General features: G+C 60.4%; 1 protein-coding gene across 1 annotated transcript in view; it reads left to right on the top strand.

The window, feature by feature from the left end:
* Positions 1-20,790, top strand: part of NCOR2 (nuclear receptor corepressor 2) — a 207,269-nt gene that overhangs the window by 81,618 nt on the left and 104,861 nt on the right. The window contains 3 exon segments of the mRNA XM_082698599.1: positions 1,685-1,798; positions 11,902-11,958; positions 18,741-18,793. Coding sequence (XP_082554725.1) covers positions 1,685-1,798; positions 11,902-11,958; positions 18,741-18,793 — 224 coding nt within the window.

The following is a 20,790-nucleotide window of genomic DNA, read 5'->3' as shown; positions in this document are numbered from 1 at the left end:
GGAGTCCGTGCGATGCCGTCTTGACCCCGAGAAGCATCTGGGTTGCCCCTGGGGGAAGCAGGGTCACACTGGGTCCTCTCTAGGTAAGGAAGCGTGGGCTTCGGGTAGGGTCAAGGGTGGCCCCCGGCCACTGTGGGCAGCAGGTCAAGCCAGCTCAGAGTCCTGTAGGCAGCTGTGGAAGGAGATCCAGGTTGCTGGTGGATTCTAAGAGGGCATCAGGGCTGTTTCCTGGAGGGAAGAGCTGGGACTTGAGCATGGCCCAGAAGCTGGGCCGGTCCCTGAGGTTTAGCCGGCTGTCCCTGACCTGGGGGACAAGAGGTGGGTTTCCAAGATGGTGACTCCGGCCTCCTGAATGGAGGCCAGGCCCTGGTTGATGTCAGGCAGCATTTCCAAGGGCAAGATGGGAGTACTTTGGTTCCTTCAGGCCTGGCTCTGGGATGGGGCTGCAGCCACAGGTCATGTGTACATATTTGTGACTGTGGCTGTAAGCCAGGTGGCTCAGAGCAGCTCTTGATCAATTTGGGGTGTGTGTGTGTGTGTGTGTGTGTGTGTGTGTGTGTGTGTATTTCCAGGTGTGTGTGTGTGTGTGTGTGTATTTCCAGGGTTGGCCTGGCTGCCCTTCTGGAAGCTGCCGCCAGGGGTCACTGTGGGACTGAGGCAGCTTGGCTCTACCAGCCAGGCCCGGGTGCCCACAGAAGCCAGGCCTGGGTTGTCTGGCTCCTTCTGCGTGGCTCGTCTTGGCTGCCTTTTTGAGTTTATATTGTTTCGCTCGCGGTCCGTAGTCGTGGGTAGGCTGTGCGTTAGGAGCACAGAGCGGTGTTGTGTTCTCACTCTGGAGGCCCTCTCAGATTGTGCCACCGGGCATTGGCCTTCTGGGTGCCCTCGGACCGGTGTCTTCAGCTGTCTGGTCTTCACTTTCCCTTTGCGGAAGCAGGCGGACAGCGGCGTGAAGGGATGCCCTGCGGTGTTCGGAGGACAAGGGTCCAGCATGTAGAGCAGCAGGCCGAGGAGGGTGCGGGGGTGTTCGCTCGGTCCCACGCCCGCTCCGGCCTTCATGTTTACCCCTCGTATCTGCTCTGTGTGGCGGACGCGAAGTATCCCTTGTTTCCACACGAGGAACGTGACCCCATTCTCTCTCCACACGAGAGAACTTTAGCCATTTCCCACGTAGAGAGCGAGGAAGTCCTCGAACTAGGGTTCCAGTGTGCACAGCTGGGCTGCAGGGTCCGCAGCCTCCCCCGATGGAGACGGTCCTTAGAGCGAGGAGGAGGAGGATGGCCGCGGGCTTGCCGAGAGCCCCCAGCCGGGCTGCACATGCACCAGCGTGTCTGGGAGGCATGGTGATACGCCTGTGTTACACACCAGGAAACGGCTGCCCAGCACGGCTCGGCAGCTTTGCTCTCGCTCACCGACTGAGCTCCTAGGTGGTCAAAGCGGGATTCGAACCGAGAAGGGCTGGCTGCACCACTGACAGCCGGCAGCTGGGCCCTTCCCTGCCCAGTGGGGCCCTCTCCAGGGCTCGGGGTCCCCTGGTGACTCAGAGGAAATGGTTAGCAGTCTGACTTCCTGTGCGAGTCCACTGGGCCTGCCGGGCTACGCGGGGCCGCCCCTCCACCATGGGGGTGCTCCCTCCCGCCTTCCGCCCGCCAGGGTGCTCACCGCCGCTCTCTCCCCCTTCCCACAGCAACAGCTGGAGGAGGAGGCTGCCAAGCCCCCAGAGCCCGAGAAGCCCGTGTCGCCACCACCCATCGAGTCAAAGCATCGCAGCCTGGTGCAGATCATCTACGACGAGAACCGGGTATGCCCCGCCCCGCCCCGGCCCGGCCCGTGGGGCCTCCCTCCCTGTTCCGCCGCTGGCCCTGCGCTGGCTCCCAGGCGGGATGTGGGTGTTGCCGGGAAGGGCCTGTTCTCTTTCTGGGCCTCGGCATTCCTGTCTGAAAAGTGGGGACCTCTGCGGTCTCCCACGTGTGTGCAGACCTGGGTTTGGGAGCGGGAGCAGGAAGGGTCAGCCCATTCAGGGCGGCTGTGGCTGTTCTGCTCAGGCGTGCTGACGGGTGTGGACTGTGGCCGGCCCGTGGGACGCAGGGGGATAGTGTAGGCGTCAAGTTGTGGAAGAGCCTGAGGGGCCAGTTGATTGGAAGGTGGGGGTGGGAAGGACCAGGCGATCGGTTTGGCGCTCACGCAAAAGAAATTCCTGTAATGCAGAGGACGGTAGTAACGTCGTCTTTATCATTAATGGTAACAGCAGACCTTAGTTGAACGGCTCCTTTTCAGGCAGTGGGCCGGGGTTCTTTACACAGCAGTCCCGGGAGGGTAGGTACAGGAATTGTTTCCACTTAACACGGGGAAAAACCACGGCCCAGAGAGGTTAGGTGACCTGTCCAAAGCTACACAGCTAGAAAGTGGTGGAGCTGGGACTCGAACTTGTGGGTCTTAGGGTCCCAGATCATGCATACCGGCCTCTGCTGACATAGAGCCCTGGAAGGGGCTTTGGCACGGTTGAACATGGGGTCTGTAGCAGGCTGTGGCGGCTCCTGGAGATCTGGAGGGCAGCTGCGGGCTGGTTGGAGGGGCCTCGGTCCTGGGGGAGCGACTTAGCGTGTCTCCGACGGGCCCGCCCCTGAGAGCTCAGCTTCCGTGACTTATAGTGGACTCTGCAGACACGCTCGGGGCCTGTGGATGTGAGTCCTCTCCCTTGTTTGACAGATGAGGAAACATGAGTCCCCACAGAGGGACTCTTCCTTGGCTGAGGTCACACGGTGAAGCGTGCTGGATGGGGGGGACCACTTCTCCTGCCTTGTCTCCTCTGGTCCCCCTGCCTGCCCAGGGGTCCTGGCCATCCTTCCCAGCAGTCTCTGCTGTAGGATCTGCCCCTGGCTGCTGGACCAGTGCTCAGAGCCCAGGTGGGGGCTGGGGGTCCTGGGGGCTGGGGGCTTCTGGAGCCTGGGAGTGTGTGCTTTTGGTGCATGTGGCTGTCGCTCCCCTTGGGGACCTCCTGGATTGGTTGGGTCGGCGTTGCTTCCACCTCTTGAGGCAGCACCGGATGCCGGTGACCCTGAGGCTGCCAGGGGTCCAGAGCGCATGCTGGGCCCCCTCCCATACCCCGGCCCCCACCCCAAGTCCCGCTCATAACGATCCTGACGTGAGGAGAGCCTCTGGGCCACACAGGCTTTGGCCAGATGCCCTGGCTTCCTGCCCCGTCTTCACCATCCCCTGGCTTTGTGACCTTGGGCACCTGACTTACACCTCCCTGTGACGCACTGGCAGAGTGATGATAATTCTAGCACCTCCCTGGCCCGGTGGTGTGGGAACGAGGTGAGTTCATCGTGAGGTGCCCTCAGAACAATGCCTGGCACTGGGCAAGCTCTCGCTGGCACGGGGGCCGGTGCCAGCGTTCTCTTCTGGCTAGTGCTTATGCGGTATGTGACTTCACGTAATTCTCTCCTGATGTGCATGAAACAGGCACTGTTCTTCTCTCTGTTTTACTCATAAAGAAACTGAGGCTCAGAGAGGGAAGGTGAGCTGCCTGAGATGGCACAGCAGGTGCGCTTTGAGCTGGGAATCGGAGCCGGGGCTGAGCGGCCTCCAGGAGCCTGTGCTGGAGGCACAAGGGCAGGGCTCCCAGGTGTCGCCCAGGCAGCCCTCTGCCGACCCTCCCTCTCTGATCTTTGGGTGAGAGAGCGGGCATGCAACCCTCTGGCAGCTGTGGAGGCAGGTTGGTGGCTTTTGCCTTTGGTCCTTGGTCCTCGTCATGGGCTCGACCTGTTGGGAGTGCCTTTGGTGCCCTCTGTGGGAAGCTCGCTCCTCTTCCCAGCCCTGCGACTGGCCCGCCTTGCCCTGGGGTTTGTCCCTTGGGTGGCACCGGGTCCTCCCCAAGAGCCATGTCTGCAGAGCGAATTGGTCTCTGGCTCCCTGGCCTCAGCACTCGCGCTTCCCCCAAGAGCAGTTAAGACACCCCCTCCCAGTTCTTCCCCGATGGTCTCCCTGCCAGAATTCCCGCCTCCCGACCAGATTTCCTGCAGCTTCTGTGTGAGTGGGCAGGTGCCGGGGGAGGGGGCTTGGACTCCAGGCCAGCCTACGCCCGGATGAGCTGGGTGGTTTATTTTCGTCTCGGGTCTTTGGTTGCTCCGGGTCCTGGCCATATTCTTAAAGTCACAGGGTTGATGCGGCTGAGATGGCTTTGTAAACTGTGGAGTCCTGTCCCAGAAAGGGTCCTGTGAGTCAAGACTCTCGGATACAAGAGACAGGAATGCAGCTCATGCTGGTTGAGGCCCAAGAGGGGTTCCTGAATCTTCAAGTGAGAGTTGGTGTTGGTCGCTTCAGGCGTGGGTGGGTCCAGGCTTTCAACTGAAGAGGTTTGGGAGCTGTCGGTCCTCACCTCCGCTCTCTCTGTGCCAATGTCCTTCTCAGCCGGGTTCCCCAGCGCAGGGAGAAGCTGCTGCCTCCTCAGCCCACGTGCCTCCCAGGGCAGATGGGAAACAGTCCCAGACTGGGTGCTCACTGGCTGGCTGGAACACGTGCTCATTTCTCAGCCAGTCCCAGGCCCAGGTGGAGGGGGTCTGACGCCACTGATGGGTCAGGACTGGGTCTCAGGCCCACCCTTGGAGAGTCCCGGTCCCAGGGACTAGATAGAGGGAGGAGGATTCTCCCAAGGGGAGAGGAGGCTGGCCAGGCACACGCAGCCTGTGCCCCCCAACCTCAGGTGGGTGGTTACCACGTTGGGGTCCCAGAGTGCTGGCATTGCCCTGTAGGCCCCAGCAACATAGGCTGGGGGCTTCGAACCCATTTCCTGGGATTGCAATGCGGTGGTGTCCCGATGCTGTAGGAGTGACTGGGTTAGATTAGACTAAAGCTCTGGGCATTTCCGTGAGGCCACTCAGTAGCTATGAGTGGCGGGTTAGGACTCGAACCCTGGCTCCTGGGATGTTGAGAGCCGACCCCTGCTGGCTAAGTTCGGGTTGCCTGGGGGCGTGGCACTCATCCTCTCTATTCATGTATTTGTTCATCCGTTCAGCAGCCGTGGAAATGAACCCTCTCTCCGTGTCTGCCTCTGTTCCAGGCAGTGGGGCACAGCAGTGACCTCGGCTCACTCGCATGGATTCTCTCGCGGGAGAGACATAAACCCACAAGTCAGCAGCACCCAGGGGCATATTGTTGATCCAAGGATTTTGCCCCTTATTAACCCTGAATTTCCCTTTTGCTCTATTTATACCCTCACTCTGCCCTAGCCTCGCTGGCGTTTACTCTGCCTACCTCAGGATCTTTGCACTGGCTGTGCCCTCTGCCTGGAGCTCCTTTTTCCCCACTGGGTTCATTTCCTTGTTCCTTCGGCTCTTTGCTCTAGTGTCCTCATTTTAGCAAGGCCTGATACAAGCCTCCATCTAATCTTAAAAACCCTTCAAGGAACATTTCTCCTCTTCCTGGCTTTAATTTTCTCTTTTGCCCTTGTTCCAATACTGCACATGATTCACATTTTGTTGTTTATTCTGTTTATTGTAAACAGAAGTTCTGTGAGAGCAGGCATCTTTGTGTCTGTTTCCCAGCTGTATCCCGAGCTCCTGGAACCGTGCCTGGCACGTAGTAGGTACTCAGTAAACGATTTTTGGATGGCAGAGAGGAGGGGAGACTCCCTTGGAAGAGTCCTCTGGTTTGGGGGCCACTGGTATGGGTCCCTGGCCCCGGTGGAGATTAGCTTGGAGGGGGGTCCCTCCACACAGGCTGAGCCTGGGGGTCTGGAGGCTGGGTGGGCAGGAAGCCCCGCAGCTGCCTTTAGCAGGAGCAGCCAGAACTTACTGCCCCTTGGGGGATCAATAGGATTAAATTTTAATCCTCCTTCCTTCCCTGCTGGTTCCTCTGAGAGGTGGATGACAAGGGTCTGTCTCTAAATGCCTTGCCGGCTGGAAAACGCAGCTTCCCTGCCGGGCAGGGCCTGTCTTAGTTTTCTGCATATTGGACTCTGGCTCATTATCCATTCGGGGCACACGGGTGAGACGCCCAGCACGCGCAGCGGGAGCCGGCTGGGCAAGGCTTTTCCTGCCTCCCAGGAGCCGCCTGTGTGTGAAGGGCAGGCAGGTGCCCACAGATGGCGGAACAGGAGGCAGAGTCTCTGCAGGGCCCCTGGGGGCAGGAACTGGGGGGGAGTGGGCTGGGATTGGGATTGGAAGCAGTGAGTGGGCCATCCCCCCACCCCCAGGAAGAGAACATTCTGGTGGGGGAAGGGGGGGCTCCCCAGCACAGGCAAGGGCCCAGAGAGGGGCAGGGTCTCATTTGATCTTCGAAAGGAGTATGTGGGGCGTGAGGAGGTGGAGTCCTCGTGGGTCTAGGAGCGGGCTCACACTTCAGAGCTCGGGGACAGCAAACACACGCAGCGCTACCAGAGCCTCCCGTAGTCTGATTTTGTGGGAACCCTGGCCGGTGGCCGTTTGAGGTAGACTTCCTGGGGGGTGGGCAGGACCTGGACTCTGTCCGCAAACATGGGTGCTGCTGGGACACGCCAGAAGGGTGTTTCCAGGGCTGAGGATGACCAGGCGGTGAGGAGGCTGCACCGATGGGGCCAGAGCCTGTCCGTGCACATACGTGTGCGCGTGTGTCCGAGCGGACCTATGGGTGCGTCCTGTGAGTGAATGCACATGTGTGTCTGTCGCTCATGTGGGGCGCACCTGTGGTGACTGGTGCCCTGATGAGTCAGGAGGGAAGCAGAGAATAAGACCCCATCTTCTTTTGTCTTCTGTTTCAAGCATCCTATGAGTAAGGATGCTGTTTTGTTTCCATTTTTTAAAGAGGATTTATTTGAGAGCGAGCAAGTGTGCGCGCGCATGGTGGGGCAAGGGTCAGAGGGAGTCACCAGGAGTCTCCATGCTCAGCACGGAGCCTGATTCGGGCTTTGAGCTCTTGACCCTGAGATCACGACCTGAGCCAAAACCCAAAGTCGGGTGCTTCACCGACTGTGCCGCCCAGGTGCACCCGGTATGGGTTTTCTGTAACATGATTAGGGCTCCTGCTGGCTCAGTCGGCAGAGCATTTGACCCAGATCTCAGAGTCACAGTTCAAGCCCCACGGTGGGGCATGGAGCCTGCTGAAGTAAATAAATAAGAAGGAAATAAATATAGAATGTGGTTAGGGCATGTTAGCAGGTTAACATGACTAATAGAGTTACTAATAGTACTAATAATAGGGTTGGGAGCTGAGACCATGAAGGATTTTTTGGAGCATTTCGGGGGTCCAGGCACCCCGAGGCCAGCTTCAGACTCCATGGCCACGGAGCCAGCTGAGCTGTGCCTCGGGCTTTCAGAGCAGTGCTCTGGTCCGGGCGCCCCCCTGCCCCCGGCCTTCATGACTGCGCATCCTAACTATGCCTGGGATCCAGGCTTCCTCTGATTTCGTCTTCTGCACGTAGTGCTGTTGGTCGGGTGAGTTCGTTAACGCAAATTCTGCCCTCCCCACCGTATGTCCCTCATCACGCGCCCCACGGAAGCTCTAGGCCGCGTCTTTAGGCCTCGTGTGCAGACGAGTGTGCTGGGCTTCGGGGATCCTGCTTCCTCGAGCCACTGTGGTGCTTCGCCAGTGGACGTAGTTTGTGGGGGAGGGTGCCGTGGACGGGATGTTGGGGTGTTCGGCCTTCTGGGTAGGTGGGTGCGTGGGTGCTGTCCCCATTGTGCAGATGGAGAGCTTGAGGCCCAGAGCTCAGGCCAGGATAGGCAGCTGAGGAGCTAGAATGGGGGCGGGGGGTCACTGGTGGGGGCCAGCCAGGGTGAGGGTCTGGAGCCCCTGCCCAGGAGGAGCAGGGTGTGTGTGTGTGTGTGTGTGTGTGTGTGTAGAGGGATGCACGTGTGTAACTAGGTAGCTGTGCTCACATGGACGCAAGTGCAAGTGCGCATGTGCTGGCTCACTTGGAGTACACGTGCACGTGTGCCCTGCACCTGCGTTCACACGTGTGTGCACATGGGCCTGTTGATGGCCTTGTGTATCTGCGTGTCTGACTTACGTGCATGCGTGGTCATCCTACGTTTACATGTCCACACGCAGGTGTGTGTGCATGTGTCTGAGTGGGCCTGTGGATGACTGTGCATGTCTGTGAATGCACGTGTATGTGAGCACCTGTGGGGCACACCTGTGGCAGTTTGTGTACTTACACACCCCTGCAGTTGTCAGCACACTTGTTAGCTGTGTGACATGTGCTGGTGTGGATGTGGACCGGTGTGCTTGGGCACGTGTGTATGCGAATGCGTGTGTGTGTGTGTGTGTGTGTGTGAGAGAGAGAGAGTCACCTTGTGTGGCACGCAGTTGTGGACAGTCGTGCCCTTACAGACGTGGGCATGGGACATGGTCCCCGCGGGCCCACCAGGCTTGGGTGCACCTGTGTATGCAGGTGACCATGGGGTTGCTCGGCCTGGGTACAGCCCCCAGGCTCTCTGGCACCAAGAGGTCTGGCTGCCTAGACCACAGGGTCCCCTGCCAGAGTGCGGTCTCTTGAGTGAGACCCAGCCTGCCCCCCGCCAAGTTTGGTGAGAGCTCCGTCCTTCCTGGCGGCATGAGCTCCCGGGGTCGTTCCCTGGGAGCTGAGCCAGGCACCCTCTGGCAGTGGCCTTCCAAAGGCCAGGCACAGTGGGGGCCCCCTGGGACCCCCCAAGGAGTTCGGCTTCAGTTCCTCAGGTGGCAAGAAGCCGTCAGCTGAGGGTGCGGGAGGGAGTATCAGGAGCGAGGCTGAGTCCGTGGCCCACACCTGGGTTCCCTGCCGTGCCCCTGGTTGGCAGGGAGCGGTTGCCCTCCGTTTGAAGGGGGTTGTGAAGACGGAAGGGACAATATGCACGTCACTTTGATCCTTGCAGAACATCCTTGTAAGAGTGCTGGGGGTTCGGTGGCCCGGGTGAGTGTGGCCACTGTGCTAATGGGGAGACCGAGGCGCAGACAGCTGGGGTGGCTGGCTGAGGCTTAGAGCGGAGCTGGCTCCCAGACCTTGCCCCTGGTGGACAGGTTGTCCTTGACGGTGAGACGCAGTGAGAAAGCCCTGCCTGTGTGGGGGAGAGGCCCAGTAGGCGGGATACCCCCCCCCCCCACACACACAGTTCCCTGTGAACTGACAAGCACACACACTCCTCCCACTCCGCCCCTTCAGGCTGAGCCAGAGAAGTGGGATGGGGGTGGGGACGGAGGGGGCCCCCCCGCGCCTCCGAGGGGAGGTGCCCCCAGGGCAGCGTGAGGCGGTGGGCCAGCTGGGAGCCAGCCTCTCCCTGTCCCTGGAGCTGCTCCCAGCTTCCAGGCGGGCTGCAGGTGGCGTGGCCCAGAGCTCAGCTGCCTTGTGTGTAAATGGGCTGATGCTAGAATCTTCTGAACAGGGTTCTTGCAGGTGTGCAAACACCTGGGGCACACACGGGCTGCAGTAGAGGGCCTGGCCCATGCAGAGGTCCCCTTGTGCGAGCCATGGCCTGGTGCTTGTGGTCGCCAACCCGTAGGGAGCAGCCCGGTGTGGCTCCATGGCCCTTGCTCCAGGCATCACACAGTCCAGTCTTGCCAGCGCTGCGGCACCGCAGGGTCGCTTCGGTATCAGTTGGTAAGCGGGCGGGGGCATCTCTGGGAAATCGAGGTGCGTCTTAAAAAGCCCCAGGGTTGCTGAGGGCCAGGGATTGGAACCTGGGGGCGTGTTAGGAGCCGAGGCGTGGTTCACACCAGGCACGTGCTGGCAAGCTGGCGGCCCTGGGCAGCCCGTCTCCTGCGCTCCGGGTGACTTCAGCAGCTGAGGGAGGGGCCTCATCTCTGTTCTCGTCTCCAGGGGCTGCAGGAGGTCCCCTCTCTGGGAGCCCCTTACCCCGATGTGGTTGAAGATGGAGTCTGCTGTGGCTTGTAGGACACAGGCTTCCGGAGCCCCCGCCACAGGCCTTGTGCCCGGATCCAAGACCCATGCTATGCTTACCTGTGTGATGGGCAGTTTCCGGGGGCCCAGCCGTACCCTTCCTGGGTTTAGCTTCTGTCTTTTATCTAAATGGGCATTTCCCGCTGACCTGCGCAGAACCTCGTGAACGCACAGAAACTCCTCTTCATCTCTCAAAACCCATCTTATGTATGCCTCCCATTACTTTTCTGGAAAGACTCGAGCCCTGCTTTATGCCTTACATGTCCACCACAACTGCCTCCTCTGCTGTGCGCACCAGTCTGCCATCCATTGCCTTGACCAGCTGCTCGTTAGATCTGGAGATTTTGCAGGCAGGGGCCGGGCCTCATTCATGTCCTGGTTTGCCCCAGTGCTCAGTACAGAGTGGGTGTTCAGGAAATGTTTGGGTAGCTGCCCTGTCCCCTCTCCACCCCATCCCCATTCCCTCACTTGACCTGGCTCAGGAATTCTCCCGTCATCAGCCCCACGGGGACGTCCTCTTGCTTTGCGGTGAGCCTGGGGCAAGACGGTGCGGGTCCCCAGCCCAGGGAAGGCCCCCCCCGCATGGGATCCGGCCCTTGTCTGTCTTCCTTCTTGGAGCCTGGAGATCAGCAGGACTTTTTCTGTATGTCATTTTTCCGTGCCTGTTTCATGTCTGTTAAATGGGGACATGTCTCGGATCTGCCTCATGTCATGTTTGTGTGATTTAAATACTAATAATGTGTGCTCTGTGCTGGTTGCTTGGCCTGTGGTAGCTCCTGGATAAAATGGAAGTCCTTACAGTACTGCTTTGGCCCCTGATGTTTTGGCCCCCAGCCACACGCTGAGGCTGCTGGTCTCGGGGTGTTGGCTCTGCACGAAGGGGGCTGAGAGCATGGCTTGTTCCTGGGTGGGCTGGGCCCAGGGCTCTAGGCGGAGCTCGTTCTAGGTGCCAGCTTGAGCCCACCTACATAAGTACCCACCGTCCATCCCCAGGGGCTAGGAGAGGGGGAGTGGGTTGGCTTTTGGCACTCCTCCTCCTTGCTGTGACAGCAGGAGCCTGGGCCTTGAATTCTCTTGGCACCCATGCTCCCCAGGACTCTGGGAACACCCCCTTTTAGGGGATTGTTGATGGTGACTTGCTTGGCCTGTCGTCCCGGCTTCATGCAGATCCTAGATGGTCTCCCCGAGTTTGGCTGAGTCCGGAGCACCCAGCCTTTTCTGGGTCGCCGGAGGACTCCGGTCTCCCTCCTGCATGCTGTGGGCACCCCGCTTTCCGCACGGCGGCCCAGATCCGACAGCGACCCTGCAGAAGCCACCATCCCCACAGCTCTCCGTCCAGCCCTTCCCCCAGCTGGCCCTGGTGGTCCCGGGCTGGGGACCCGTGGGGACCGGCGGACGCACAATGTCCGCCTCTATGGCCAGGCTCGGAGGTCCAGCCTGCCGCCTTCACCGCCACTGAGCGCTTTCTGCCACATGTTCCTGTTTTCCTAATAAGTCCCGGGTTGTGAGTGGGGAGGGAGGCGGGGAGGCCCCCGGGCAGCTCAGAAATAGTCACATGATTGTGAAATACAAGAATCCTAGAAAGGGTATCTCTGAGCGCCTCTATCTCCACCCCCCCCGTCCCTGGCTGGCGGCACCAGCTCTGAGGTAATTGCCGACACCCAGCCAGCTTCCAGGCGCAGGAAGGCATCTTGGGCCTGGCAGAGTGGGCCGCTGGCAAGGAGCTGTGCCCGCAGCACTGGGCCCCGGGGGACGCAGGCCTGAGGGTTTGTGGGCGGGGGGGGGGGGGGCACAGAGAACACCGTGTGTTTGTTCGAATCGAAACTTGGCGGCCTTGCCAGGGCCGCTGCAGGGGTATTGAGGCCCCTCTGTTTGCTTCCAGCCCGGGGAGGGCTTGCAGGGGGACCCTGCACCCCCCTGCTCCGGGGCCGTGGATTGGCTGCTGGCTTGGGCAGCTGCCTGCTGTTCTGGAGGCCTCTATTTATAATCTGTTCTGTGTTTTTTTTTTTTGTTTTTTTTTTTAATTTCTCCTCCTCCCCGTCACCCTGCAGAAGAAGGCCGAAGCTGCACATCGGATTCTGGAAGGCCTGGGGCCTCAGGTGGAGCTGGTGAGCTGGGGGGCCGGGCCAGGGTGGGTGGCTGTGGGCGGGCGGGGGTGGGGGGCGGTGGTGGCTGGAGAGGTGGGCAGGGCGGCAGGTGGGCGTGGAGGGGAAGGAGGAAGTCAGCTGTTGCCAAGGCTGTCCTGTCCTCTGGAGGAGGCCGGAAATACACCCTTCTGATAAGAGGGACCGGCCGGTAGCGGGCGGGTGGCTGGGCCTGCGGGGCTGGGGGTAGGGTTGGGGGCAGGGAGCCGGCTCTCGCCATCAGGACACAGTGAAGGCCAGCGCAGTGGGGCTGACTTAGCATGGGAAGCCCGTACTCTGGGCCACGTGATCTCTGCTCCATCATAGCTGTGTGGGCCCAAGCAGTTCTCCCCTCTTCCAAGTCCCTCAGTTTCCTCATCTGTAAGATGGGAATAACGCCATACATCCCGTTGGGTTGCGGTGAGGATTGACCATATTAATTTGTGCAAAGCCCTGAGCTCCACGCCTGTTGGATGGTGAGTGCTGAGCCCTAGTGCTTCCTCTTGTTGGTGTCACTGCTGTCGGTGGGAAGCAGACCCCAGGCCTCTTCTGTCTCATGCACCCCGTCACCTTTAGTGTCACCGGAGATCCAAGCCAAGGCAATGTGGAAACTCCTGGCTGATGGGCAGCCTCAGCCCCAGGAGAAATGGCCAGAGCCCCACGTGCCCTGGACCAGTGAGTGTCGCCCCGGGCAGGTTGGTGCAGAGCTGTGGGGCAGTATGGAGAGACATGTACACACAGGACGGCTGTGAGGGGCCCTGTGAGCATGGCATGTCCGGGGAGGGACGTGTGGTCCTCCTGTGTCATCAGGTCTCGTGCCTTTGGAGCCCAATTTTAAACCCCGCTCCGCTGTGTGTTTGCTGAGTGGCCTTGAGTAGAGAACTCGGTTTCCTTTTCTGTGAAATGGGAACACCAGGATCTTTGCAGGGGGAGGGTGGTGGCGGGAAACAATGAATAGTTAAGGCTGTCTTAGCACTGCCTCGGCCCGCTCTCAGCCTTGGTGGCTGTGGACCTTTGGGAGGGTTGACTGTTTGCCCCTGGAGTGGTTTCCTCGGGGACAGCTGCGCCCCAGCCTGGAGTCCACGTGCTCAGGCCACGGCAAAGCAGGTGCGGCCCTGGGTCCTGTCAGGACCGAGCCAGGCCGGCAGTGGGGGGCTCCTCGGGCTCAGGGGCTGGGCCTCGCACCCCTTTGGGTTGGGCGGCAGGCTCCCCTCCTAGGGCTCGCTTTCCCTGTTGAGCATGATTTCTGGGAGGTCTCGGAGACCCTCTTTTTTTTTTTTAAATGTAGCTTTACTGAGATAGAATTCGCATGCCACACACGTCATCCGTTTAAATCAACGTGTACCGTTAAGCGCTTTTTAGTGTATTCACGGATGTGCGCGACATCTCCAAGTCCACTTTGGAACGTCGCACCATCTCAAATAGCTCCACGTCCCTGACTGTCACGTCCTTATCTTTCTGTCCCTGCCCTCCCCCAACCTGCCACTACTCATTGACCTCCTGTGTCTGCAGACTCGCCTGCTGGGCATTCGTATCAATGGACTCACACACGGTGTGGCCTCTCGTGACTGGCTTCTTTCACTCCGCGGACGTTCTCAGGGTTCGTCCGGGCCGTGGCAGGTGTCAGGACGTCACCCGTCTTTAGGGCTGGATAGTATTCCGTTGTGTGGGTAGAGCACATCTGTTCACCCACTGGGGCATGGGCGGACGTGAGGAGCTGCCGTGCGTGGCCGTGAACGTGAGCAGGCGAGTCTCCGCGTGGGCAGGTGTTCATCGCTGTTGGGTGTACTTGCGGGACTGGAAGTGGTGGGTCACGGTCCCTCTGCGAGTAGCCTCTTGAGGAATTGCCAGACTGTTTTCGCAAGCTGGGTAATGTTTCCATCCCCATCAGTAAGCTCCTCCTTGCCTCGGTTTCCCCTCTTGTCAACAGGGGCGGCAGGACCAGAGGTGGCAGCCAGCCATTTCCAGACCTGGTGGCTCTCCCTCTCCCCACTCCTGACCTGATGAGTCCCACAAGCCTTCTGAGCGGGGGTGGGGGTGGGTGGGTGGAGGGGGCTGTGTCCGGATGCCTAAGGGATGCCCAGGGTCAGGCTGCCCTCCCAGTGAGAGCTCCCATCCCTGTCCTTGCCCAGCAACCTCCCCCCAAGCTAAGTGCTCAGGGAAGCAGGGTCAGCCCCCCTGTGAGTGAGGCAGGCGTTCGTGGGGCTCATAGTCCAAGTGATTCTTTGGTGGGTCTAAACAGGGTGAAGGGATTGTCCCCTGCTTGGGAGTCTCAGAGCAGAGACCCCCTGAAGGCTGGTGGCACAGGAGGCCGAGGTCTGGAGTGGCTGTCAGTGGAGCCTCTCGAAGTCGGCAGCTTCTTGGCTTGGTGGCCTTCGGGGGTGCTGTGGAGGGGACCCACTGTGACAGGGCACCTGCTTCATGTTTGGCCTCGTGGAGGGGTCACTGTCCATTTTCTAGACGAGGCTTGGGGAGGGCAGTGCCCTGTCTAGGCTCACACAGCCGGGGGTGGGGCGGGGAGGTGTGTCGAGCTTATGGGATTGTGGCCAGCCGGGGTCTACCCTCGGTCTTGGTCACCAAAAGGTCCCAGTGGCCAGAGGTGTCCTCCAAGGAGAGGCAGCTCAGTGGTGTCCTTCACGGAGGGCCTGGTGCTACTGACCCGAGGTCTCCCTTGGGCACCTGCGTCCAGGGAGCACTTAGCCCGGGGAGAACCTGCGGGGCCTCCGGGACAAGGATCGGTGCTCTCCGCCCCCGCTGGGAGGGCAGCCAAGGCCTAGGGGAAGTTGGCGCCAGAACGCAGGCGCACAGCAGGGGCTGGGCCGAGTGTGCGCCTCCCCTTCATCCCAGGCCCCCGGGGATCCGGGACGATCGGGGATCGGGGATCCGAGGCCTGGCCTGCGGGAGGGGCGCTGGAGGGAGGGTGTGGGCCGCTGCAGCCCCCCGCCTCCCCTCCCCGCGGCTTTGAGTCATCGGTTTCCTTCCTGTGCAGAGGTACTATTTTAAGAACCTGGTGTCACCAGAGGGTTGAGGACCAGGGCTGACACTTCATTTCTCAGCAGCTCGGTCCACCTGGGGCTGCCGGCTGTTCCTGGTCACCCTGCCAGCTGGCTGGAGTCGGGCCCGAAGGGGACCCCCCCTTTCCTGGTCCCGGAGACCGGCTCTGCTTCCTTGTCATTTCTGCTTTTCCGGCCTTGCGTTTGCAGCCTCGCGCGTCCCCCGCCTGGCACTCTCCGTCTGCCCTCCAGATTGTTAGGGCAGCGCCCCTGTCCAGGAGATGGAGGCGTGGGGGGGGGGCAGGAGACAGGCCCAGGGTCCCCAGCCGGGGCGGGGCGCCTTCCCAGGGGGACCTTAGCCTTCCGCCTGTGAGAGGAAGAGCTTCCCTCTTGGTTGTTGTGTCCCCCTGACGGGGGCTGGAGCCTGTGAGGTCAGGAGGGGGAGAGGAAAGCCAAAGTAGGTGTGAGTGAGGCGAAGGTCACCTTGGGGCCACCGTAGTAGGACTTGTCTCTTGGGACACAGGGCCCTGTGCAGCTACCCCTGCGGGTGGCCAGAAGGGGTGTCGGAGACTCCCTCGGGCCCTGCCTTACCTCAGCAGTGCACCTGCGAGGGATGCGCCCTGGACCCTCTGACCTCCCCACGCGGGCCTTCCAAAGGGGCTGCCCTGTCACCATGGTAACGGGCCTCCTCCCCTGTGCTCCGGGCCCAGACACTTCCTTCCCTCCCAGGACTCAGTTTACCTTGAAGAGTGCTCAGTGAGTGCCTCCTTGGGGGAGAGCCCCTGTGCTTAGAGGCGGCAAGCCCCACAGTGTTCTCTGGGTTCTTCTGTGCCTCTTACTGGGGGTCCACTGTGCCGCAAGAGCCAGGCTGCTCTGTCCCCCCCTTCCCTGGCAGGGCAGGTGGCCACAGGTGAAGGTGGGTTTGGCAAGTCACAGGCTGCCTGTGACCCCTGCTCTCAGAAGCCCACCTCCCCTCTTCTGGCCCATCCTATTATGTAGAGGTAGTCCCTGCTCCCCGGCCATCACACACTCCCTAGGGTCTCCCATCGGTGGTCCTTCAGGCCCTCCTGACCTCCTCAGCCTGTGGAGACATTGCTGTCTGCCGTCTTTAAAACCAAAACAACGCAAATCCGTCACCAAGTCTGACGTTTCCTGGGCTCCACGAAAGCTCTGTGAGGTAGTTCCTACTTGCTCTGTGCCCATTTTCCAGGTGAGAAGACTGAGGCCCAGAGTGTGGCCCACACATGTCTGAGGTCACACAGCCAGTGAGGGAGGCACCATCTCTGAAATTGGGGTGTCTGTTCATTCCTGGAAACCAAACCTCTGGGCCAAGCCCCCTCCTACCTGGCCTGTGTTGTATGGGCACGAGAAATCAAAAAAAGGACCTAACGTAGAATCACCTGGGGTTAAACATGCATGTTTAGTGCTTTGAAATTTGGCCCGGGGGAGTCTTTGTAGGGCCCCTTGCTGTTCTCAGGTGACGCTGCCAGCCTTCTGCTCTAATGCCTTGCCCCATCCCCCGCTGAGACACTCTGTGGGCTCTGTAGTTGCCTGCCCGCTCCAGCCCGGAGTGGGGTTCAGACCTCCCTGCTTCCAGCTGAGCCCCTTGGAAGGGCAGCCTGACCCAGTGTGGGGAGAGATGGCCTGTACCAGCCGTGGGTCACGTATCTGTCCCTGGCGGGGACAGCTGAGCTCGGAGCCTGGAATCGGCCAAGCCCCGTGGTCGGTTGTCATGGAAGGAATCTGAGGGACCCCAGGAGAGAGGTGACGTCGTCATCAGCCAAGGCTGCGTGCAGTGCCCGATCTGTCGGCCTGTGACTGCCCCCGTGACTGCCTGTGGCCCCTCCTTGAGGACCCCGCCCTGTCTGACCAGGGCAAGAGACCTGGTCCTGCAGACGGAGCAGGTTGGGCCCTGCAGCCTTGCTGCTCGAGGTGGTCCCCATCGGCTGGGATCATCAGGATGTTGGCGGGTGTTGGGAGCTGCAACCAGCCCCGCCCCCAGGGAGAGGAACAGGGCAGAGACCGATGGGCTCGTTTCATTCGCCCTGGGGCCCTGTCCTGAGGCTGCCCCTGTCCCGTGTGAGCCCTCACACTCTGTACCTGGGTCTTCTACCACATTCGTGCATGGCTGCCCTGGAGGGCTCCTGCTGCGTGTGCGGGGGTGTGGGGACAGCAAGGGAGAGGATCGCACACGCGCACATGCACACGCACACGCACGGGCACGGAGGAAGACACCCAGAGAGGACCCAGGCAGAGCCCGGGAGCGGACCTCTGCCTCCAGAGCCAAAGGGAGTCGGCTGTTCTAGTTGTAGCTCATTTCCTCCCAGCTGTGGGCACGTATTTTAACCTTTCAGGGACTTGATTTTCTTCTCCATAAAGTGGGGATGATAATTGTATCAGCCCTGGCTGGGTCACAAACCAGCCCCGAATTCCGTGGCTTAAAACAAGCACCGTTCCCTGCTTCCCGTGAGTGCCGGAGGCAGCCGGGCATGTCTGTGGATTCCGCGCTCCGCTGGGCGGTGGGCTGGCGGCTGGCGGCCGGCGGCCGGGCTGGGGCTCCTGTGCTCTGTGTCCTCTCGGCCTCCAGCACGCCGGGCCACGCGTGTTCCCTCACCGGGAGCAGGCGGATAGGAGAGGAAGCAGAAAGGCAGACGTGCGCCGTCCAGACTCTGCTTTCACGTCTGCAGGCGTTTCACTGGCCACAGGCAGGGCGTGGCTGGGTACAGGAGGCAGGACAGATCGGGGTCGTTCATACATGATCGCGCCCCGATGGTGACAGTAAAGACACTCTGGGGCATTTCCGTCTGCCAGACGCTGGGCTGAGAGCTCCGCGTGCGCTGCCTCCTCTGATCTGACGACTCTGCATTGAGCCTCATCTGCAGATGGGCCCCCCCGGGGCCAGGGAGGCTGATGTGACTCAGCCGGACACACGCGGCTGGAGAGTGGCAGAGCCGCTCTGGGCGCCCAGGCCAGGCCCCTGGGCAGGAGAGGCGCGGTGGCCGGCGGTGGCTGCTGTCCTCTCCCTCGCACACACTGGCTGCCGATTGTGGGCCCGGGGCCCTCCTGGCCGCTGTGCGCGATTCCTGCCGTGCACGAGCCCTCCTGCGCCTGTTCCTCCTCCTGGTGGGGGACGTGTAGCTTGCTCCTGACGTATTGTTGTGATGAGCTGTGCCATCTGGTACGGCAGCGTCCTCTCCAGGCGGGACACAGTGCCCGAAACTTCTCAAGCATCTGCAGGAGGGGAGGCGACCATAGTGCACATGTGACTTTGTTCCCCAACAGGTGCGTCATCGCCGCTCTCCAGAGCGTGCACCTGGCTACGAGGCCCCGGCTGTCGCGCGCCTTCCTGTTCTCTCTCACCCTTGCGAATGCGCGGCAGCATTGGGCCCTTTCCTCTGCGAGGCAGCGGGGGCTGCGTGGCGTATCATGGTGTTTTGGACGCGGAGAAGTTGAGCCGCTCTCCAGGCCGAGACACAGTGGACACCCAGGCCAGCCCTGCCCGGTGCCCTGCAGAGGAACCATGGTGGCCTTGGTTGGGGCAGGGGCAGGGTGTCAGGTCACCCACAGCGGTGCCCAGAGGGTTACAGCCCGTTCCCGGCTGGGGCTGCGGGCTGGGTCCCCGTGTTCTGTTTTATGCCTGCTGGCGGCCGCTTTCCACTGTAGCGTACGGCTCCCTGGAGCTGGGGCCTGGGGCGCTGGGGCTGATGTTGCCCGGGACAGCAGTGCAGCCCCCGGGCCTGGCCCTGAAGTGCTTTCCTCTCTCTTCCTCTGCAGCCCTTGTACAACCAGCCCTCCGACACCCGGCAGTATCATGAGAACATCAAAATGTGAGTACTTGTGGGCAGCCGTGCAGACGCGGGGCAGGTGGGGGGACAGGCCATCTGGCCTTGGGGACCTGGGCTGGGATGTGGGTTCTCAGTTCCCAACAGGGCTCCCAGGCAGGGCCAGGTGTCAGAGGAAGGGGCGGGAGGGGGCAGTTTGGGTGAGAATTCTGGGCCAGGTAGGGCTGATGTTGGGGTCAGAGCAGGCCTGGGGCAGGGAGGGGCCGTGAGGACACTGCATGCACGGCTCTGGGGACAGCGAGGTGGAGGCCTGTGAAGCCTCATCCCATGGGGGAGGCAGAAGCCGTTCCTGGTGGAAACCAAGGTCAAGATGATTGTGTGAGGGCGTGGCCCTGGGTCAAGTGCGGCCCTGTGATTTGGGCTCTGATGTAAGCATAGGGGTGCACAGCCCAGTGTGCAGCAGCTGTGAGCAGTAATCCAGCCGTGGAGACTTTGGGGGTGGCCGGTATGGTATATCCCAATAATGGGCTTTTTCCCAGACAGATGCTTGGGGTGAAGAAATACCAGTTAACTGCCACATGTAGTTGGTGTGGGCCGAGCTGGCAAAACGGGGCAAGAGGATTGGGCTCTAGGCTGGTGGCTTCCTGTCTTCAAGCTGGGAGGGAGGTGCTGGAGATGTGGCTACCAGAAGAGGGCTGGCTTTGGGGGAGGGGGAAGAATGCTTTAATGGGAGCATAGCCTCCTTGGCTGAGGAGGGGATAATACCTCATCCTGTTATCCAGGAGCCCAAAAGGTAAAAGAGGCTGCAGAGCTTGCCCCTTGAGGGATATGCATCTGTGGGCATTTGGTAGTGCTGGGTTAGAGGCAGACTGTTTGGGATGGGTTTGAACTATTCAAGGTTCATCATGGGGAGAGGGTGCAGGCGTCTTTGTGTGACCTCAGAGAGCAGTACTTAGCTTGTCCAGTGGGCAGTCCAGCCCGTACTGATTGAGCTTTCCTGGGGTGGATTTGCAGCGTGTACATTGCAGTAGTGAGCTCCCCATCCCTGGGGGCATGCAAACTTCACAGTAGTTTTTGAATATCTGCTGGTGTTGGTCTGGTTGACAGGGAAGTCCCTTCTTTTGTAGTTTCTGGACTTGCATGACTGGTCCAAGCTCTGGTGACCGAAGCGGCCACCCTCTTGCAGCTCACAGGGACTGACGGAGCAACCTAGAAAATCTCTTGTTGCCGTTGGGGTCGTTGGCCTGTGTGGGCTCGGGAGCATCTGCTAGGGCTGCCTTACCTGAGGCTGCTGGCGAGCCTCTGTCTGCCCGTGGCTGGCTGGGGCTGCAGAGTGGCCTCTGGGGGGCTACTAGGGGGGGCCTCTGGGCTAGCACTAGGGTTCCGGGTCTGCTGTGGCCTGTGTCTTGTGTGGCCTTGTGGGTGTGTCTGCTGCCCAGGCACCAAGTCCCCCTTGACTCCACTCGGTTCATGTTCCAGTCTCTTCTCAGCTTCCTGGGACCTGCCTTCCCTGGGGCCACGGCTCGGGTGTTTTCATCTGAGCCGGGCGGCCGGAAGCACTCCCTCATTCATTCATTTATTCACTCAACACGCATTTATTGGACACCTACTGTGTGCCACAGGACTTGGGGATTCATCTGTGAGCAAACCAAAGGCCCATGTTTCATCAAGCTTTATCTAGCCGTGGAGACAGGAAGTGAGTTAAATAAACAAGAAGATGATGAAAAGCGCTGTGCTCACCCAGCTGTCTGAAGCTGTCTGGGCTCTGATACACCCAGTCGCGTTTTCCCTTTCGGCATAACAATTTCTGTAGCAATGTCATTGTACTGAAATCTCACACGCGCTGTTCACTAAAAAGTGAGTAATATTTGAAGCTGAATAATGTGGGTGATTTCCTTTTGTAAAAACAGCTGTAAAATCCAAACAAGAGAAGAAAAAAGGTGTCCACACGAATAGTATTCACAGATAAGACGCTGCCACTTCTCTGTTTAAGTAGAATAAAGCTCTAAACTTGCCGAAACCAGTGCCCTGTTTTTGCACAT

This window comes from Mustela nivalis (assembly GCF_964662115.1).
Source record: "Mustela nivalis genome assembly, chromosome: 14".
Classification (NCBI taxonomy): Eukaryota; Metazoa; Chordata; class Mammalia; order Carnivora; family Mustelidae; genus Mustela; species Mustela nivalis.
The sequence above is the reverse complement of the archived record's forward strand: the minus strand, read 5'-3'. Positions and strand labels throughout refer to the sequence as shown.